The 19,070-nt window shown below is 38.1% G+C and overlaps 1 protein-coding gene across 1 annotated transcript in view; it reads right to left on the reverse strand.

Moving 5' to 3' along the window:
• The window catches only part of prkci (protein kinase C, iota), a 53,808-nt gene that overhangs the window by 16,162 nt on the left and 18,576 nt on the right, over positions 1 to 19,070 (reverse strand). Inside the window, exons 2-10 of the mRNA XM_041803744.1 lie at positions 18,183 to 18,304; positions 17,271 to 17,360; positions 14,307 to 14,357; positions 12,363 to 12,448; positions 11,912 to 12,049; positions 11,726 to 11,780; positions 7,727 to 7,779; positions 4,946 to 5,119; positions 648 to 745 (exon numbers count right to left, since the gene is read on the reverse strand). Coding sequence (XP_041659678.1) covers positions 648 to 745; positions 4,946 to 5,119; positions 7,727 to 7,779; positions 11,726 to 11,780; positions 11,912 to 12,049; positions 12,363 to 12,448; positions 14,307 to 14,357; positions 17,271 to 17,360; positions 18,183 to 18,304 — 867 coding nt within the window. The remainder of the gene's footprint in view (positions 1 to 647; positions 746 to 4,945; positions 5,120 to 7,726; positions 7,780 to 11,725; positions 11,781 to 11,911; positions 12,050 to 12,362; positions 12,449 to 14,306; positions 14,358 to 17,270; positions 17,361 to 18,182; positions 18,305 to 19,070) is intronic.

Raw genomic sequence — 19,070 nt, forward strand, 5'->3', positions numbered from 1 at the left:
AATAGGTCAGGAAAACTCAAGATAATCTTGGTGGAATAACCAAAATATACTTGATAACATGGCAAAAATGTGAACTGAACTATACCAATGTACAGTTAAATGCATACGTTTTAAGCATGTAGGGCGCTAAGGATTCATCACAGGGCTGATGTGCTATTGCCTGGAGCAGAGGGGAGTACACAGTCAAGCTTGGTACGTGTGTTACTCGACAGCCAAGGTCAAATTCAATGGAATTCTTTTGCCCAGACCTTTTCACCCCTGGTAATATGCCTGGTAATACGCCTGGAGACCACGAGAGTTTCGGGTCCTTGGGACATACACAGCATCATCAGGGGGGTTCATCCAGTCTGACTACTTGCCCAGATGGTACCCTAGGCCAGTGTCTCTATGCCTTAAAGTTCTGAACAGTACTGTATGTATGCTTAGGGCTTCCTTAGAGTCTTTGTTAGAGTTATTTTTACCCCAGGCTCACATTCACAACCCACTGAAAGAAAAGAGCTCTCCAACCCACTTTAAAAGCATTTTTAATGTTTTGAATTATGATATTGGTACAAAACAGCTTACATTTCTCTTTGGAATATAACCTATTGTGACAAGGGGTATCCATTAATGAAATCATGGGACATGCACTAGGAAGAAGCTCTCACCTGCTTTCTGTCTGGAAACAAGAGTGGAGGCCGACCAGGAAGGGATGATTAGAGGCCTGCTCAAAAACGTGCTTTTCTGTTTGAACCCAGTCGATGTCCTGGAACAGAAACACACAAAGAACACACCCAAAAGTACATCAGAGATAATTCAGTCATGGTACCCTTGAACTTAGAAAAGCTGAATAAGCATGGTGCTTTATCGACCATCCTGTACACATAAAGGCTGCGTTTTGTGCATGGAGGCGTAGTACAGGAGAAAAGGGCTGAGCCGGTAGAAGCAGGAGGCGGCCGCTATCAATGGCTTGGTGATAATATGTCTGGACACGGATGCTGCTCACGCTGACAGGGCAGGGACAGACGAACACTTCACCATTGATCGAGAGGCGCTTGTCAATTTGTCAATCACGCTAAGTGCATCTAATCAAGGCTAACTACCCCTAGTGCCTGTGGCTGTGCTGCTACATGTGTACATCAGGATCAATTTTTGATGACATGATGGTTTATCTGCACCTTCTTAAAGAGACTGATGGCTTGGAAGAGGTCTGTCAACTTGGCTCAAAGTGTTTCAGATGAGATAAACACGATGGATGTTCAATAGCATGAGACATGTGTTCGTTATGCTATAAATAACAGCCTCCATTGACTGCACTAATTGTATTAATTATACATGGCAGTGACAGAAGACTGATGCTGGCACAATTAACTAACCTCCACACATCTTAATAAATGGAGGTGCTGAACTGTTACACTTGTCTGTCTTGTAGGGATGGTTTCACTAAGAGGGTAATGTACAGGTGCATCTCAAAAAATTAGAATGTCATGAAAAAGTTATATGTTTTTTGTCACTCTTCTCTGAAAGTGAAACCTATATATTATATAGACTTGTTACACATAGAGTGAAATATTTCAGGCCTTTATTTCATGAAATGTTGATGATTATGACTTCCAGATAAGAAAACTCAAAATTCAGTGTCTCAAAACATTAGAATATAACATAGGATCAATAAAAAAGGAAATGTCAGGCTTCTGAAAAGTATGTTGATTTTTATGCACTCAATACTTGGCTGGACCTCCTTTTGCATGACTGGGACCTAAAAGAGTCCCAGAGTCTGGAGGAGGAGTGGAGAGGCACAGAATCCACATTGCTTGTAGTCTAGTGTGAAGTTCCTACAGTCATTGATGATTTGGGCTGCCATGGCATCTACTGGTGTTGGTCCACTGTGTTTTCTGAAGTCCACAGTCAACGCAGCCATCTACCAGGACATTTTAGAGCACTTCACACTTCCTTCTGCTGACAAGCTTTATGGAGATGCTGATTTCATTTTCCAGCAGGACTTGGTACCTGCCCACACTGCCAAAGGTACCAAAAGCTGGTTCAATGACCATGGTGTTACTGTGCTTGATTGGCCAGCAAACTGGCCTGACCTGAACCCCATAGAGAATCTATGGGGTATTGTCAAGAGGAAGATGAAAGACACCAGACCCAACAATGCAGATGACCTGAAGGCCACTATCAAAGCAACCTGGGCTTCCATTACACTTGAGCAGTGCCACAGGCTGATCGCCTCCATGCCACGCCGCATTGACGCAGTAATTCATGCAAAAGGAGGCCCAACCAAGTACTGAGTGCATAAAAATCAACATACTTTTCAGAAGCCTGACATTTCCTTTTTTATTGATCCTATGTAATATTCAAATTTTTTGAGACACTGAATTTTGGGTTTTCTTTTTTTTTTTTTAAGATTTATTTTTGGGCTTTTTGTGCCTTTATTAGATAGAGGAGGACAGTGGATAGAGTCGGAAACTGGGTCAAGAGTGGGGGTGAGACATGCGGTAAAGGGCCTCAGGCCGGATTCGAACCCAGGCCGCCCGCGTACATTAACCACTAGGCCACCTGCTCCCCAATTTTGGGTTTTCTTATCTGTAAGCCATAATCATCAACATTTCATGAAATAAAGGCTTGAAATATTTCACTCGATGTGTAACAAGTCTATACAATATATGGGTTTCACTTTCAGAGAAGAGTGACAAAAATATTGAACTTTTTCATGATATTCTAATTTTTTGAGATGCACCTGTATATTTGTGAATGTATTCAGATAAGGTAATACCATGTTTCTTTGGATGGTGTGGATACTTTCCATCAGAAAATACACACATTGGCTCACCTGTGACTATGATAATAAATCCTTGGTGAAAGACACCACAATGATGATTTAAAGTCTGCCCATGGTGCAAAAGCATGCAGACAGGGAGGGACAGAGAAAGGCAGAGCAAGCCGCTGTGTGCAGCAAGAGAGCAGAGGGAAAGGTGTGTGTGGGGAAAAAAGAACTGCAAGCAAGATAAGCAGATTACAGCAGTTTGACTAAAATGGGGCGAAGAAAAAGTAACAATGGAAATTGTGAAATAAATAATAACCCACAAGGAAAAAGGAGCAATGCAAACTAAGCAAGTTCACCTGTGAGGCAATGCTTGGGATGATTTAGATAAATTAATCACAAAGCATTCAATTAAGTACATGTTCTTTAAATGCTTTAAAGCTCTTAATGACAATATAAACAAATTCTCATTTCTCATTGTTGTTAGCAATTCTACTGTAGAGTCAGCTCAATGTGGGCAGCACTGGAGTCTGAGGCAGATTACTCCAAGGTGACAAAAATGCAGACTGTATCACATCATATCCTACCGTATCGTATTATCGTATTGTGTAGTGTTGTGTCATGTCATATCATAACATCTTGTGTCTTGTCCTATTGTATTGTGTCATGTCGTATCTTGCAGTGTAGTAGTATAGTATCAAATCATAACATATACTGTAGGTCATTTATCCTTTCGTATCCTTTCACATCATATCCTAGCATGTGTTGTAACATATCACAGGTACATACCATTGAACCATATGGTTTTATGTAATATCTTACAACTTCATATCATGTCATATCCTATTCTATTGTGTTGTGTCATGTCATATTGTATCCTCTCATTGTATTCTATCCTATTGTTCTAACTTTCTGTTTTATAGAGCATTTAAGTCATAACAATGCTATAGAAAAACTGACATTTTTAAATTAAATTCAGATCCTTTAGAGCAGTGGTTCTCAAGTGGTCCGGCCTTAGGACCCACCAATCTGTCTTATGACAGATCGCGGCCCAATTTCCAATACATTTTCAACCATGCATGTTAAGTTAATTGAATATGTTGCCGTTTGGAGCATAATTGGACCAAAACACCTGATATTAAAAAAGAAAAGGGATAAAACTGACAAATTTTATACCTCTTTCCCCATCATTATGTGTCAATTTTGCCAATTTTCTAGAAAACTTGTGAAATTACTTCATTATCATGGGAAAAGTAGCCATTTTTTTGCAAGAACAGGAGAGAAATTAGTTGAAATATTGATCAAACATTTAAATTTTCCCAATGTCACTGTAAAACAGGGTAAAATAAAAGGTATCAATGCATGTCCAATAAGGACTTCAGGACTTACGCCACCATTTTTTTTTTTTTTTTTTTGGTCAGACACCTTGTCGCGACCCACTAAAAACTGCTCCGTGCCCCACTTTTGGGTCCCGACCCACCAGTTGAGAACCACTGCTTTAGTGTTCCTATTAAATCTGTAAATCATCCACCATACTTTCACCATCATTTTCAAGAGCTGGCTTTGCTCTTTGGGAAATCTGTGGAGTAATGCAAATCTCCTAAAGGAAAACAGTAACTTTTTAACTAATTGCAGACTTTCCCTGCATTTGTGACACATTTAACAAAACCTAAAGGTGAACTCATTATTGCACTTCTGCAGATCACAGCAACAGTGACAGTAGCACTCGTCATTCTCCAGTCATCAAAACTGCTACAACTGTTTTTTTAACCCGATGTATGCTGGGTAAATATTCAAGCACAAAATTCGTGGATGATCTTTTGTTTAGTTGTGTTTTTGCTGAAGCGTATTCATAATTTGGAACAGCTGAGTCTTAATAAATCCAAGGTTTAGTGATGGCTGTTTGCCGTGTTCAGTCAGTCTTGTTAACAAATGTTAGGATTTGATTTATATACCTCACCAGTTTTGGTTTCTTTGTAGAAGCCTGTACCTAAGAGAGATTGTGAATAAGACATTTGAGGCTGCTGTTCCAAATTGGAACCGTTTACTAAAATGGAGCAGACTATCAGAGGCAAGCCCTATACTACTTCATTAAAAGCAACTACATCATTTTATCATGAAACCACCATCTGTCTGCAGAGCCTCACCTATGGCTGTCACTGTGAACAATCTGACTCTGATGGTGTCATTATTGTTTACCTCATCGTCATTGACCAGCTCCTTCTTCACCACCTTCATGGCGTAGATGCGCTCTGTCTTCTTCAGCTGCACCAGCAGCACCTTGGCGTAGCTGCCTCTACCGATCACCCTCAGCAGATCGAAATCTGCCAGGCCCAGACTGGAAGGCGATTTCCCCGTATCTCTGCTGGCTGCCTGGTGACCAGTAAAAACAGAGTAAAGGATATATCAAATACTGAGGGTAACGTTTAGTCATTGCTGCAATGATTTCTCATGATTTGCTTTCCAATTCCCTTTGGGTCACTTGTAAATCTGTCTTACACTGAAGAACAATGATTTGATTCCAAACTGGTGACCTTTTGTCACGTTTTAGATGTCCGTTTAGACAACAACATTTCTGGTGCCAAAAAAAATGCAAAGTTTTGAAAATGGGTTCTAGTGAGCAAACTTTTGCATGTGCCTCCATTGTCTTTGCCATATAAAACAGCAATAAGGAGTCCCTTCTGAAAACAGAGACCTACATGTATGCAGGTTAGGCTCCAATCAAAAGCTATACGCAAGAAGGTTTTTATACATGTGGCTTAGTCACCACTCCATGGAAGGATGCGTATGTATGCACACGCATGTTATTTCATGACAAAATCACACAAAATCAGCTACTGGCCAACCATGTGTACACGTGGACAAAATGTTTTTTGTTAAAGAAAGAAAAACCCACCATGGAAACTGAAATAACTTGAAACTGACAAAAGTAATAATAGATAAACATTTACTGAAAATTATCAAATGAAAATCGGACATTTCTTTTGAATTGTGGTTTGACATCATCCTTTTAAAAAACAAACTAATGAAACAGTCCTGGACAAAAATGATGGTAACACCCTGTGCCAGATGCAGCAAAGCAGCGGCTGCTTTGCACACACAACAGAGCCTCCTCCATGTTTCACAGTAGCAACAGTGTTCTTTTCTTTGTATGCTTCAGTTTTGTGTCTGTGAACAAAGCGCTGATGTGACTTTTCAAAAAAGCTCCAGTTTTTTCTCACCTGTCTAAAGGACATTCTGCTTTGTGGCTTGTCAATATGAATTTAGCAAACTCCAGTCTCACTTTTTTATGATTTGCTTTTAACAGTGGAGTGGCTTAAACAGTGATGGATGGAGCGTTCTGACACCGATGTACCTTGACCTTGGAGTTCACCTCTTAACTCTTTGGAGGTTGATCTGGGCTCTTTGGTTATCATTACCTCCGCCAAGGAGGTTATGTGATTGGGTGGGTTTTTTCGTTTGTTAGTTTGTTTGTTTGTTAGCAACATAACTCAAAAAGTTGTGGGCGGATTTTGATGAAATTTTCAGGAAATGTCAGAAATGGCATGAGGAAAAACTGATTAGATTTTGGGAGTGATCTGGATTACCGTCTGGATCCAGGAATTTTTTAAAGGATTCTGTACTATTTGGAGATAGGGCTGATAGCGGAGGTCTGCGCTCTCTGAGTGCTTTTCTAATTTGTATTATCTGTCTCTTCAATTTGTCATTAATTTTCCTCGGCCACGTGCATGGAGGTTGGCTATGGTCCCGTTGACCTTAAACTTCTGAATTATATGGTCAACTGTAGTTACAGGAACATTAAGCTGCTTGGAGAGAGTCTTATGGCCTCTACCTTTAACATGCTTGTCTATTATTGCCTTTTTTAACCTCCTGGAACAACTGCCTCCTCAGCTTTCTGTGGTCCATGGTCAGTGTGGTACCCAGAATGATAGCAAACAGCACAGTCACTACTTTTACCCTTTAAATAGGCAGACTAACTGATTACAAGTTTGAAGACACCAGTGATGCTAATTGATTATTTTCTATGGGTACCATCAATTGTGTCCAGGCCAGTTTCATTAGTTTGTTGTCACTGTGGGTTTTTCTTTCTTTGACAGAGGGGTACCAACCATTTTGTCCACATGTGCATACTACAGTGTTTTTAGTCATGTTTGTGGATCCATGTGAGTACCAGGTATTATCAGAAAGTTGTATCTTAATATGTGACCTTTCTGAAACCAAAACCAATAAATGGTTCTGTTGTCAGGGGATCATTTTAGTGTATACATGGCTTGAACATATACAAAAATGTTCCCTGTACTTTGATTAATAATGGTTTTCATTTCGATTTGATGGACTTCAGGCTGTATAACTTCTAGATAAACCTGACTTACACTTCCACCATTTTCTCACCTATCTTCCTCTCCTGTAATCTGTTCTTCAGTGAACCTTCTCCACCACCTATCCATCTAACCTCCCTTTACGTGACAACCCCCCGTCTCCAGAGACAGACATGCACCCAAAGATAAGATCATTTGGCTCTCCCTCTTTTATCTCCGTCTATCTGTGTCCAACTCGATCCATTTCATTCCCATCGCCAGCTCTCCTGCTCGGCCAAACAACTCCCCCACTATTCCTCCAACCTTAAACTACATCCCTGGCCATTAATCAGCCTCTGGTGTTAAGAGCTGTGATAAAAGGTTACTTTATTAGCTCCAGCAAAGGAAATCAATACCCACACAGCACAGCTACAGTGCCTACGTCTGCATGTGCCTTATATCACACAATGCACAGCAGGTGCAAGAAGAAAAAATCACCCAAATGTTCCAGAGGGAAAAACAGGCCTGTTTCCAATTACAGGTGACTTTCTTCTTCTCTCTTTTCCCCCAGTTTTCATATTCTTTATAAACATATACGCACACTCATCTATCCAGACAATAGTGACAGGTTGACAGACTATGAGTCACACATCAACACCGTTTGAAAAGATTTCTCTCTCACCTCTTTCTCTACCCCGTCGAATGGCAAGCTTTCTCTGGGGTCTTTATGTGGGCCTGAGAGAGAGAGGAGTAAGTGACAGACAGGCAGAAGGAGAGGGGGAGGCAGGGGAGGAAAAAATAGGAGAGAAGAGGGAGAAAAAGGAGGTGAGAGACAGTCACACGCTTTGTTCACAGCCCCGCCGTGCTGAGGCATTACCCACTGCTTCATTAGAAAATACCCGTTTATACATCCGTGAACAGTGCGATAAAACTGGAATATATTAAAAAAAAAAAAAAAAAAAAAAAAAAAATATATATATATATATATATATATATATATATAAATACAATGTTATTTGTACATTATTGAAGAGAACAAGCATAGCCATCTTATTTATAGCATAGATTCATTTCAAATGAGGCTCTGAGTTGTCTAAGTTTGTATAAATTGCCCTGCAAACATCATAAAGTGGTTTCAACAGCTTCGCTAACAATAGAATCAACAATCCTAAGCTCTTTCATTCCAGTCAGCCTCCAAACCACCTGACTGGACTTAAGTCTGCTGCTGTATGTAAACCCCAAACGCAGCTTTTAGTCTGGGTGGCCTCTGATGTACTTAAACTAACAAGGCCTGGAGGCTACGTGTATTTATTCTGCACAGAAAGTGTTATCAATTTATTCATTACTCTTCATGGTAAATCCCATAAATCCCATAAAATCTAAAACCCACAATTACTCACAAACAAGTTTTGTGTGCGTTTTCAAAGTCTGATATATCCATTGTTTCATAAGGCTCCGCAATTTCCAAAGAAGCTTTTGAAATCACCAGTGACTTTCTTTTGGTGCATGAATAAACACAGATTTTTTTAACCGAACCCTAATAAACATTCAGCTTCAGGCTGATTTCTGTGCTCTTCCTCTGTTAAAAACTTGTATTCTGGTTTTTATAAATAAAGAAATTTTCTGGGTTGCAAAACACTGCATCTTCTTTAATCAGTTGTCAAATTAGATGAATTCATCTAGAAAATGAAATTAATTTTATTCATACACAAACATATTAAGACTAGAAACAGAGAAAACATATCTTTGTAGTGGTTTCTTCATTTTTCGGTGTCTGTATATTTAGAGTTAATTGCAGAAACACTCTGCTGCTGCAAATCCTTCCTAGTACACCAAATCTGCTCCCCATTGGATTCGCTGCTTATACCAGTTTAAGTAACATTTTCTGACACTCTTGCACACCTCTGACTGCTGCCAAAGAACACAGACAGGCAACATGGCTACAGAAAGTAGAAAATTTGCTTAAGTTGTTTATTTTTAGTTCAGAGGATAAGGGACATAGAAGAAAATGTCATTCTAAGCATCAATTTGAACGGACAACTTTAAAGCAGATGTGTATTTCTGTGGTTGGAGTTAAACTGGAATCCTTAACAGAGTGACATGAAGAGTTGCATGAATATATCTCAGTATTAGACAATGTTTAAAAAGAGAATACTTAGACTTTATGAAATTGGCAATTAATATGTTGTTTTTTGAGGGCAGGTGTAGTCTGCGTCTCCTGTGGATGTTACTGTAATATTGGTTTCTCACTATTTGTATCATGGCAGATCAGCTGTGGAACACTTGTGTTTTGAGTAAGGGACAGGTTAAATAAGATTTCTTCTTCTCCCTGCTCCTTTCTGGACATGGAATGTTCTGGAGTTGTGAAATATTTCTGAGTGAAAAATTGGGAACTTTTAGATTACTTCTTTGTTGTAACAATGCATCTTGGCAAATAATCATATACCTCTGAAAAGTCTGTTTATTACCCTTTTAAATGGTGCCACATTTGTAAGTGAGCATGCATTTGTGGGATGAGCAGCAGAGCTGAGTATGTGGGTTGCACCCATAAAAATGTGCCAAATCTTCAATGCCAAACAGCTTATTCTGCCATTGACTCTTGTTTGATGGATTGGATGCTTGAAGGCAGAATAAAATAAGACATAATGGCAATTTGACTATTCATTCATTTTACAAACAGGAGCCTTAGTAGCATGTGGAAGAACCATACACAGCCACACCACCTCCTCCTCATGCTGGTCACACTGCTGAAGGATGGCATCCCATTCTTCAACCAGCATTTGCTGCAAATCAGCGTGTGGTTGTGTTGGTCACTCTGGCAGGAACAGCACGTCCAAGCTAATCCCACAAGGGTCCAATGGAGGTGAGGTCAGGACTGCTGGCAGGCCATTCCATCCTCTGAACCCCCAAATACTGAAGGTAGCCTCTGATAAACTCCACTCTTGGAGGATAGAGTTTGGTCCCAGATATGAAGATATGGGATTGCCACTGGTTGCAGAATCTAATCTTGAAATCTATCTGCATTGCGATTGCCTCCAATGAACAACAATCATGCACCTCATTGTTACCTCATTGTCAGTGCCTTATGGCTTAAGCTTAAAACAAGAATCAATAGCAACAGCAGAATAAGCTGTTTGGCATTGGCAGAGAAGATTTGGCACATTTTTCATAGGTGCAACCCACATACTCAGCCCTGCTGCTCCTCCTAAAAATGCATTTTCCTTATAAATGTGGCACCATTTAAAAGGGAAATAATTCCAAAAATTCCAGCGGTATACGAATTATTGCCAAGAAGCATTGTTACAACAAAGCAACCATCTAACAAACACAAATTCCCTACATTTCATGGTAAGTTTGTATCATAAATGCAGAAATGCAAAAACTGCAGATTAAAAGAGTCTTTCAAACGACTAAAATCCACTTGGATAATAATGTGTTGCTAGTTTTGGACATTGGACGGATTCTCCAGCTCTGGGTACTTAATGTAAATTACACTTGAAAAACCAAAAACCTGCAACTAGCGTGTTCTCTCAAACTCATTGTTGTACAGCTAAATTAGCTACCTCCTAGGGCTGGGTTTTTATAGGTACCATTACTAATAATGCCTCTTTAAAGCTATGTGTTGTTGTTTTTGAGTAATTTGTAGACACATTAAAAAGTTTCCTTACAAATATTTTTAAATCCAATATATATGTGAACAGTTTCTGAAGATTTAACTATTCCAAAAGAACAGATCAACTCTGATATCGTGTTACACACTTGCAAGAAAAGTCAGAGTTCACCCTCTCCTAGTTTTGGTGTTTTTGTGCAAGTTGTTGACATTATCATTTAAACCATTTTTTTTCTTTTTTAAATAGTGGTCATACACTGTTAGGTGAAGAGTCAATGTATCCTGCTATTTCTACAGAGTCCATCTAGGCAGTGTTTCATCCATTCCATGTACTCCAAAGCTGATTGGGCCCTTTTTAATCGATGCTTGTGTTTCCACAGAATCCACCCCAATCTGTCCCTAGGGAACTGCGTCTGCTCTGCTTTGGTCAAATACACGCTGAATCTATTTCTGACAAAGACACTTTGAGCGTAAATCAAAGAGAACAGAGCAGATCAACCCAAACAGGAAGACAGATACAGAATCTAATTTCAAAATTAAACACCATGTATAGATGGTTGATCATATATCCAATCACTATGTCAATATTATGTTAAAACAGGAGGTAAATGAACAGCAAATCATACTCCGACAGATAAGGTCAACCTCAATCATGTTTGGATGTAGTTCTCTTTATTTATGTATGAATTTGCAATCAAGCTAATCTGGGCTGGACTTGGATTAAGAAACAGATTAAGAAGGCAGGTACACGTGCCATCAGATGGAGCAAAACCATGGCACAGACGGAATACTGCGCACACAGATCCTGAGGGTTTTAGGGGTAAGTCTTTGTGCTAACTGGATGAAATTCAAACAGGAGTGCTTACCACCCAGCACTAACATTATAAAAACTTAATACAGCACAAAAAGCCTCTAATTTCATTTGTCAAGGTTTCATGTGTTTTCTTTAATCCAACATTTAAAAATAATAGACTATTGATAAAAAGGAGGGTATCTTATATCTGATAACCATTGGTGAACACTTTCAGAAGTGTGTGTATATACTGCTGTAAGTGTGTGTTTGTGTGTTACCTGGCTGTTCAGTTTGATCTAATGGACTTGATGGTGGACCGGGCATCATTGGTTCCTGGACGACAACAACATCCATCATTCAGTTTCATCAGCACACACACACAGAATACAGTCTTAAAGTGTGTGAGTCATGGATGAAAGTGACCCACTTTACAACATTAAGTCAATCATCACAGTCCTCCTCACCTGAATCATCGGTCGGCCACACTCCATTGTGACCAGTTTATGGCACTTCTTGTGCACCAGCAGTTTGCAGTTGATGCATTTGTAGCCTTGTCTTCCCAGACCCCAGATCCGGTCTGCACAGATGGCACAGTGGGCTCTCTGAAAAATCATCATCACAAACAAAAGACACATTATATCCCTGGAGATTGTCAGAGGCTGTGATGGCTTACTGAACATGCTGGTGAAAGATAAGATTATCAGAGGCTATTGTTTCATGTCACATCCTCCTAACACCTTCAATCAATACAAGACAGATTACTGAGAGATGGTAGAAGTCTCACTTTTTAAATACAGACTCTAAGCTTTGAAATGTGCTGCAGAATCACCTCCATTAAAATTATGTGGTCATCCAAAAAATTAGAAAGTATATCATATTCAATATATCATAGATGAGACCACAACCACATCTTACCCTGTTGAAGCGTTTGGCCTGAAAGGCGTGACCGCTGGCATAGTAAAGTTTCCTCCAGCGCCGTGCTCCACGCCGATATATTGACTCTGTGGGAGGAGTAAAAGGTAGACTCAGTCCTACTTTACCATTTTTGTGGTGTTTCTTGTTGAACATTATGGTGAAATCAAAAACAGAATAACTTTTATTTTAAGGACGCATCAGCTATCGACCACTGCCTTCACTTCATTATCCTGTATGATGAATTTTCATTTCATTTTAGTATTTATTTCTAGAATTACCTGACGGTCAAAATTTAATTTAACAAACATCTTTTTCCAGAACAAGTGCTTTCTTCATATTTACAAACCTCTTGCGGTATATGGTTTCCCCCCTTGTCCTGCCTCTCTTGATTGAGCGGCCGTACGGACCATCTTCTCTTCCTTTTTTGTTTTAGCAACAACAGTAAACACGGCAGCTCCTCTTTGGGGTCCTCCATATTGTTAACAATTATTCATCCCCTGTACCTTCCATTAAAACATGCTACAAATGTGATTTTTGAAGACACTGCTCCCCTAGCTTTTGGGTGAATATCAGTTTGCAGCAAGGAGAAAGCCAGCGCTAGGTTTAAATGCACCAGATGTTTCAGCGTTATGATTCTGCGTCAGTTTGTGTCTAGCCATCCATGCAAATAGTCTACAGGCTATTTTTTCCATTTTGTTAATACTTTTCTTTTGACGATATAAAACACTCAGGAAATGTTTACCATGCATATGTTTTGTGTCATTTTTTAGCACAACCTCAACTTTCTGAAATTAAAACTATTTTCTTACTTTAACTTATTGTATTTGATATAGAAACTCAAAAATAAACAAAAAAAATCAAAAAATGATTTTTAAAAATGCCGTTTAAAAATATTATGACGTTGCCATTTAAAGCATTAAAATTTGGGAAATGTCTTAAACTGTGGTAAAATATCATACAATAGGCTAAAAAGTAGTGTTTTACCCAGAATACAAATGCTGTTTGTCATGAAACTGAAGTTATGAGACAATCAATCCTGTACAGTATGGAATACAGTTCATCATGTGTTAAATCTATTTTCAGATTCATATGATTAGATTTTCTGTTCTGACATCAAACAAAAACTAAAAGAGAGCTGAAAAAGCACACCTTTTCACACAAAGTGATTGCAATGCAAAAATTAGGCTTTGTTTTCATGCTATTAGGAGACAAAAATGACGCATGAAGATGTCATGCCGGTGCAGGGGCATATGGCTGATGTGACTGATGTGAAGAAAGCACGAATTAGCCGTTTGTTCTAAGGCAAGAGCCATCTCAGCTGGCTCAATTTAGTGTGAGCCTCTGTTCAATATGGCAGCCAATGCACATTGGCCTAAACAGCTCCCTTCAGGAACAAAACCACTGATGTCCCTCACCTTCATCCAATATTTCCTGTAGTCTATAGGCTACAAGTGATTTGGTGGTCGATGTTTACCTGTGTTAAATAAACTGTGCTCAATCTTTATTGTATTTAGAGTAGGGGTGAATGATTTTGAAAAACAGCGAACTGCAATTATTTTGCACACTATTCTAGAAGGAATTGACACCTTATTTTTAGCATGATTTTTAGGGCACAACATCTCTGCTGCAAAAAGTTGTATTAAACTGGTATTTTAACATGCATTTCAGATTAAAGAAATATTTCACCCTCTGTGCTTTGAAAATTGCAGTAGGCCATACAGAAATTTAATCAAAATTTAGATTCATTGCCCAGCCTCAATTAACTGTATAGAAATATTTAATCTAATCCTGATATAATTTGCTTTTATAGCTCCTGCTGACCATGAGTATAGAATTCAGCCTGTTTCCTAAACAGGTTAAAATGCATCTATGTATGTAAAGGGGAATAAAATTTTATATCAAATGTCGAACACTGAGAGAAAAAAAAAAAAAGATTTGACTCACTGTCTTCTCCCGGACAGGGCATGCCAGGTTTCTCTGGTACACATGGAAACACTGCAAAGAAAAACAAGTTACACTTAATGTCAAACTTTATTTCAGACTCTAACTCTGTGTGTCACCACAGCAACCTGTAGCAGACCTGCCGCCTCAGGCGATTCATCATTAAACTCGCTCATGTTATTTTTATGACGCTGCAAGTGTGTTTTTGTGTATGACGTAGTAGCTAAAGAAAAGACACAATCTTGAAGACATGTCTGAGAAAAAAAGATGAATTAAGCTAGAGTGGGAGCAGCATGAGTCAGAGGCCAGGCGTGGGTTTCAGCTGACAAGCTCATTAACGAGCGGACCTGGAGACCCTCCCTCTGGCACAGTCACATCCTCTCCTCCATACCTGACCCCTATCCACCTTCCACTGTTCATCCTCTACTGTCACTTTAGCATCAAGCATACCCTCGACCCCTCACCTCTGATTTGATTAAAACTTTATATTAACCACACAGCAGACCCTGGCTCCCCTACCCTAAGGTTACATGCTTTTACGCAAACAGCCTGTCAATCAAGTGTTGCACATTACTCCACATACAGAACCCCCGCCCATCGTCTGAGTTAGCCCTGACCTCCAGATTCATGAAGTTGTCAAGAATTCTAAGCTCAGACAAAGCTGTGAACCAGCTCAGGGAAACATAGATCGATGTCAAACAGCTGATGTTCTTTATTTTACAGGTTAGTGTCTGATAAGCTAGTGGTTCCCATCCTTTTTTCATCCAATTTCTCAAAATGTAAAAACATTTTGAGTAATTTGTCCCCAAAAAGCACATTTGCCCATCTTTCCATCTACTTTTGTGCAAGTATTAGGAGTCAACATGTTGAGCAGCAGGTGGTGCTACTAATGGGAAAAAATGAAATTAAAAAAAAAAAAAAAAAAAACTGCAGAAGAGTGGCTAAGAAGCAGAGCTTATATTTTAGAAGATGTGGTGAAATAAAAAAAAAAGGAGGAGGATTTTATTGGCAAAAATTGAGAGTTTTTAACATTTTTTTCTAAACCTTTATGCTCTAAGGTTTCTAGAAACAATCATATGTGGTTATTCAACCGTTTAGACATCATTTTTTTTAAATCCTAAATTTTTTCACTGCAAAAAGTTGAATTTTCATCATATTTTTTTACCAACTCTTCACCCTCTTCTAAACGTAAAACACCCTTTTTTCAATATGATTATACATTTTCTTTTTTTTTGAAACGTGGTTTTGTTATTTGCAAATCAAAAATAGGCATGAAACCTTGTTGGTGGAATCCCAGCTTTAAACCATTTAGTTTTGTTTAAACACACTACCAAGAGTACATGCCAGTATTTATTTTGGCAGCCATTTCAAATTTAGTCCAGTTTAAGTCAATAAAAAGTCCTCACACTTAAGTATTGATTCTTTTAACTGAGTAATTTACCATATTCAAAATTAATATAAATGTAAAGCACTCATGTTAATGCTCTATCAATATTTAAATTACTTTAAATGTACTAAAAAATACTGACATACTTCATCCTCTACTTGTATTTTAACATTTACAGTATATGCACAGTGGAGAAATATCATGGAATTTGAATGTCAAACAGTTCAGTACTCATTTTTCAGTCTTGCTGATGAAAACTTAAGTTACTTTCTGTCAGAGTTTTTGTCATCAAAGATCTGTTTTTAGCTAGTCTAAGTCTTATCTTCCTCATGGAAAAAAAAAGATTTGTCTAGGAGAACTTTTAGTCGTAGTTTTGGTTGACAAAATGAACACTGCATTTTGCTTTAGCTCTGCTCTTCAATTGTATACAGTAGCTTAAACATGACCAGTATTCAAAAGTCCCAAATAGAGTCTAGACCAGTTTTACTTGACCCTGCTCAACCAAGGAGCCAAACTGATGAAAAAACCTTGAAAAGAGCCACAATAAAAACCTGGGAGTGTGGCTCTAATAATTACTAAAATATACATGTTAATCAGAGAATGCAGAGAACTTGGCTTCACCTTTTATCTTCATTAATTTCCTTTATCTATGGTCAATTTAGATAATTATTTGTGTTTAAAGGATAGTTTAAGCCATCACATTTTATCTCCATCAGACCCCGTCAGATGGTTTTGTTCACTTTACAAAAAATGCATCATCCTCTGTTCACTTTATTCTTCTTATTTGTTTAAATAGAAGCAAATCTATATTCAATTGTGGCTTATTTATTTTAAAAAGATTAGTTTAATATGTTTAACATCAGAGATTAAGTTTAAAAAATCTTAAAATTTATAGATCAGAGATTTCAAATGAGTGACAAAATGAGAAAAAGTGAAAATACATCTTAGTACTCAATATTATTACTGAATATCAGTATTAGATAACTGATAACGTGAAATTAATCTTGAATAAACAAAAAAATCAAATACATTTTAGTGTGTCTGACAGAATTGACAAAAACCAAAACAACAATGGCAAAAAAAGTCATTTTGAAAATAAAAATGTTGAGTTAGAACAACTGTTAGCTGAGACCTCAACCAACAAAAATATCCACTTCAAATTAATGTAGTAAAACAAAAGTACCAAGTCAAGATCAGAACATGTTTGGTCCATTTCTTCTGAAGAATCAGTGAAATCTATCTTTCATGCTCTTTCATGCACACATCCTATAGAAAATATCCAGAGCAAAAATAAAGGCAGACAATTAAATCTAACAGTTAAAGACTTCTGTGTAAGAGTGGGAAACAAACTGATTGATGTGAATTGCAATGGATTATTTCTGCGGTAAAAATTTCCCTTTTTTAACATTTTCTGGGGGAATTATTTTTCCAAATAAGACTTAAAAGAGCCAAAAGTCATCACAAAGAGCTGCATGTGGCTACGCATTGAGTATCACTGGTCTAGACCCTGGTGTGATCACAGACTTATTCTCAATCAAAATACATGAAATAAATTGTGAAACATTTTACACTCGACCCACCGTGGATAATCAGCTCTGAGTCTTTGTTGAGTTCGTAGAGACGGAGAGCTTCTTCTAGCTCCAGCTGAGACGACACCGTGCAGGGGTCACCTAACAGTGGAGGAGACAAGATGTTAACCACCACAATATACATAAAAATACAGATTACAGTGAAAATGTGGTACAGGATGGAAAACAAAAATTGTTTCAAAACTGTATTTCTGTAAATCCTACATTTTCTTGTATTATATTTCTCCTTTAGGATTGATGTACGGTTGGAGAAAAAATTTTAAGAGCAAAAGTGAGGTTTGTTGCTTCTCTTTGACTGGAAAAGTTACATTACAAAGTTTTCAGTTCTTGAGCACATCACAGGAACCCAAAGCTGTTGGTGATGTTTAAGCCAGGGTTACAAAGTATTAATTAATTGCATGTATATGTTCTAATTAAGGTGATAATGATGTGAGTTCACATTGCAGAGCAGTGTGGTTTCCATGGACGGGGGCATAGGTGAGACAGCTCCCACTGAACAGAGTGCTTCATAATGACCATCAAGCAGCTTTTCTTTCTCAGACAGGCTAATGACTCTGCTGATTGTCTGTGTGTGGCCACCAGTGGGTGCTGATCTGAGGCTAATGAGTTTGGGCAGGCTGACCTTATCCTGAGCAGAGCAATGTGACGGCTCCATCTTTCCTATGACACTGTTACTCCTGCCTGACTAAATGTCTGACAACAAGGAATTGATTTGGGGGAGTAGGGGGGCTCAAATCTCTCTTAACTAACAAGGGAAAAAAAGTCATACTTTGTTTGATCATTTTATTGATGTCACATTTAACCATGACTGTACTTTAGGAGAATGTTTTAGATATGTGTCTTAGAGAGCAGTTAGAAAGAAAGCAGTACAAGGTGAAGAGGTTTAAAATCTGACTGACATACCTTCCTCATCGATCCACTTCATGGTGAAGAGCTGGTCATTGTCCATGGAGCACATGTCCCTAACCTCCCCATACAGACACTCGTATGAGATGGACGGTTCAAAATGAGTGATCATGATGTCCCTGCAGAAATAACATGAAGTATGTAGTTATTCATTTGTGATAACACCGGATGCACCAATCCAATTAAAGGAATCTGTATTTGTATCAGTTAAATAATATCTGACTGAGGTACAACCAGCTAACCCTAAAGCCTGGGTAGGATTTTTTGGTGACCATGTCAGAGTAGGCAATCATAGAACCGTTTTCAATCGATCAATCAATCAAACTTTATTTATATAGCACCTTTCAAACAAATTCAATTGCAGTTCAAAGTGCTTTACAGGACGGTACAAAAGTGACTGACAAAAAAGTAAAATAGTGAAAAGGTTTAGAGATTAATGCACTTGACTTAAAAACATATATGTTCATAACTAGAGTTAAATAAAAGCCTAAAAACCCTAAATTAGATTTAAAATGTTCTAAGATAAGAAACAGAATAAAACAGAACAATGATTGTGATGGCACATATAGTCATAAAAATTATAAAGTACTACATAAAAGCCAGACTGAATAAATGAGTCTTCAGCTTGCATTTAAAAATCTCGATATTCTTTTTTATAACAACTATTATTGAGTTGTTGGTCGTACAATGTAATAAAGTAATCACAATCAAGCATAAAGTAATAGATGGGGGGGTAAACAAAAGTAAAAGAAAAGCTTTCCTGTGTGCTGTTTTTGACTTTGGTGTTATAGTAAACAAATGTTACATAGTTTCACATGGGATCATCGTATTTGTAGTAACAGCATAATGAGTAAATATAAAAAGACTGAATAATATTCTTCAATT

This window comes from Cheilinus undulatus, linkage group 13 (assembly GCF_018320785.1).
Source record: "Cheilinus undulatus linkage group 13, ASM1832078v1, whole genome shotgun sequence".
NCBI lineage: Eukaryota > Metazoa > Chordata > Actinopteri > Labriformes > Labridae > Cheilinus > Cheilinus undulatus.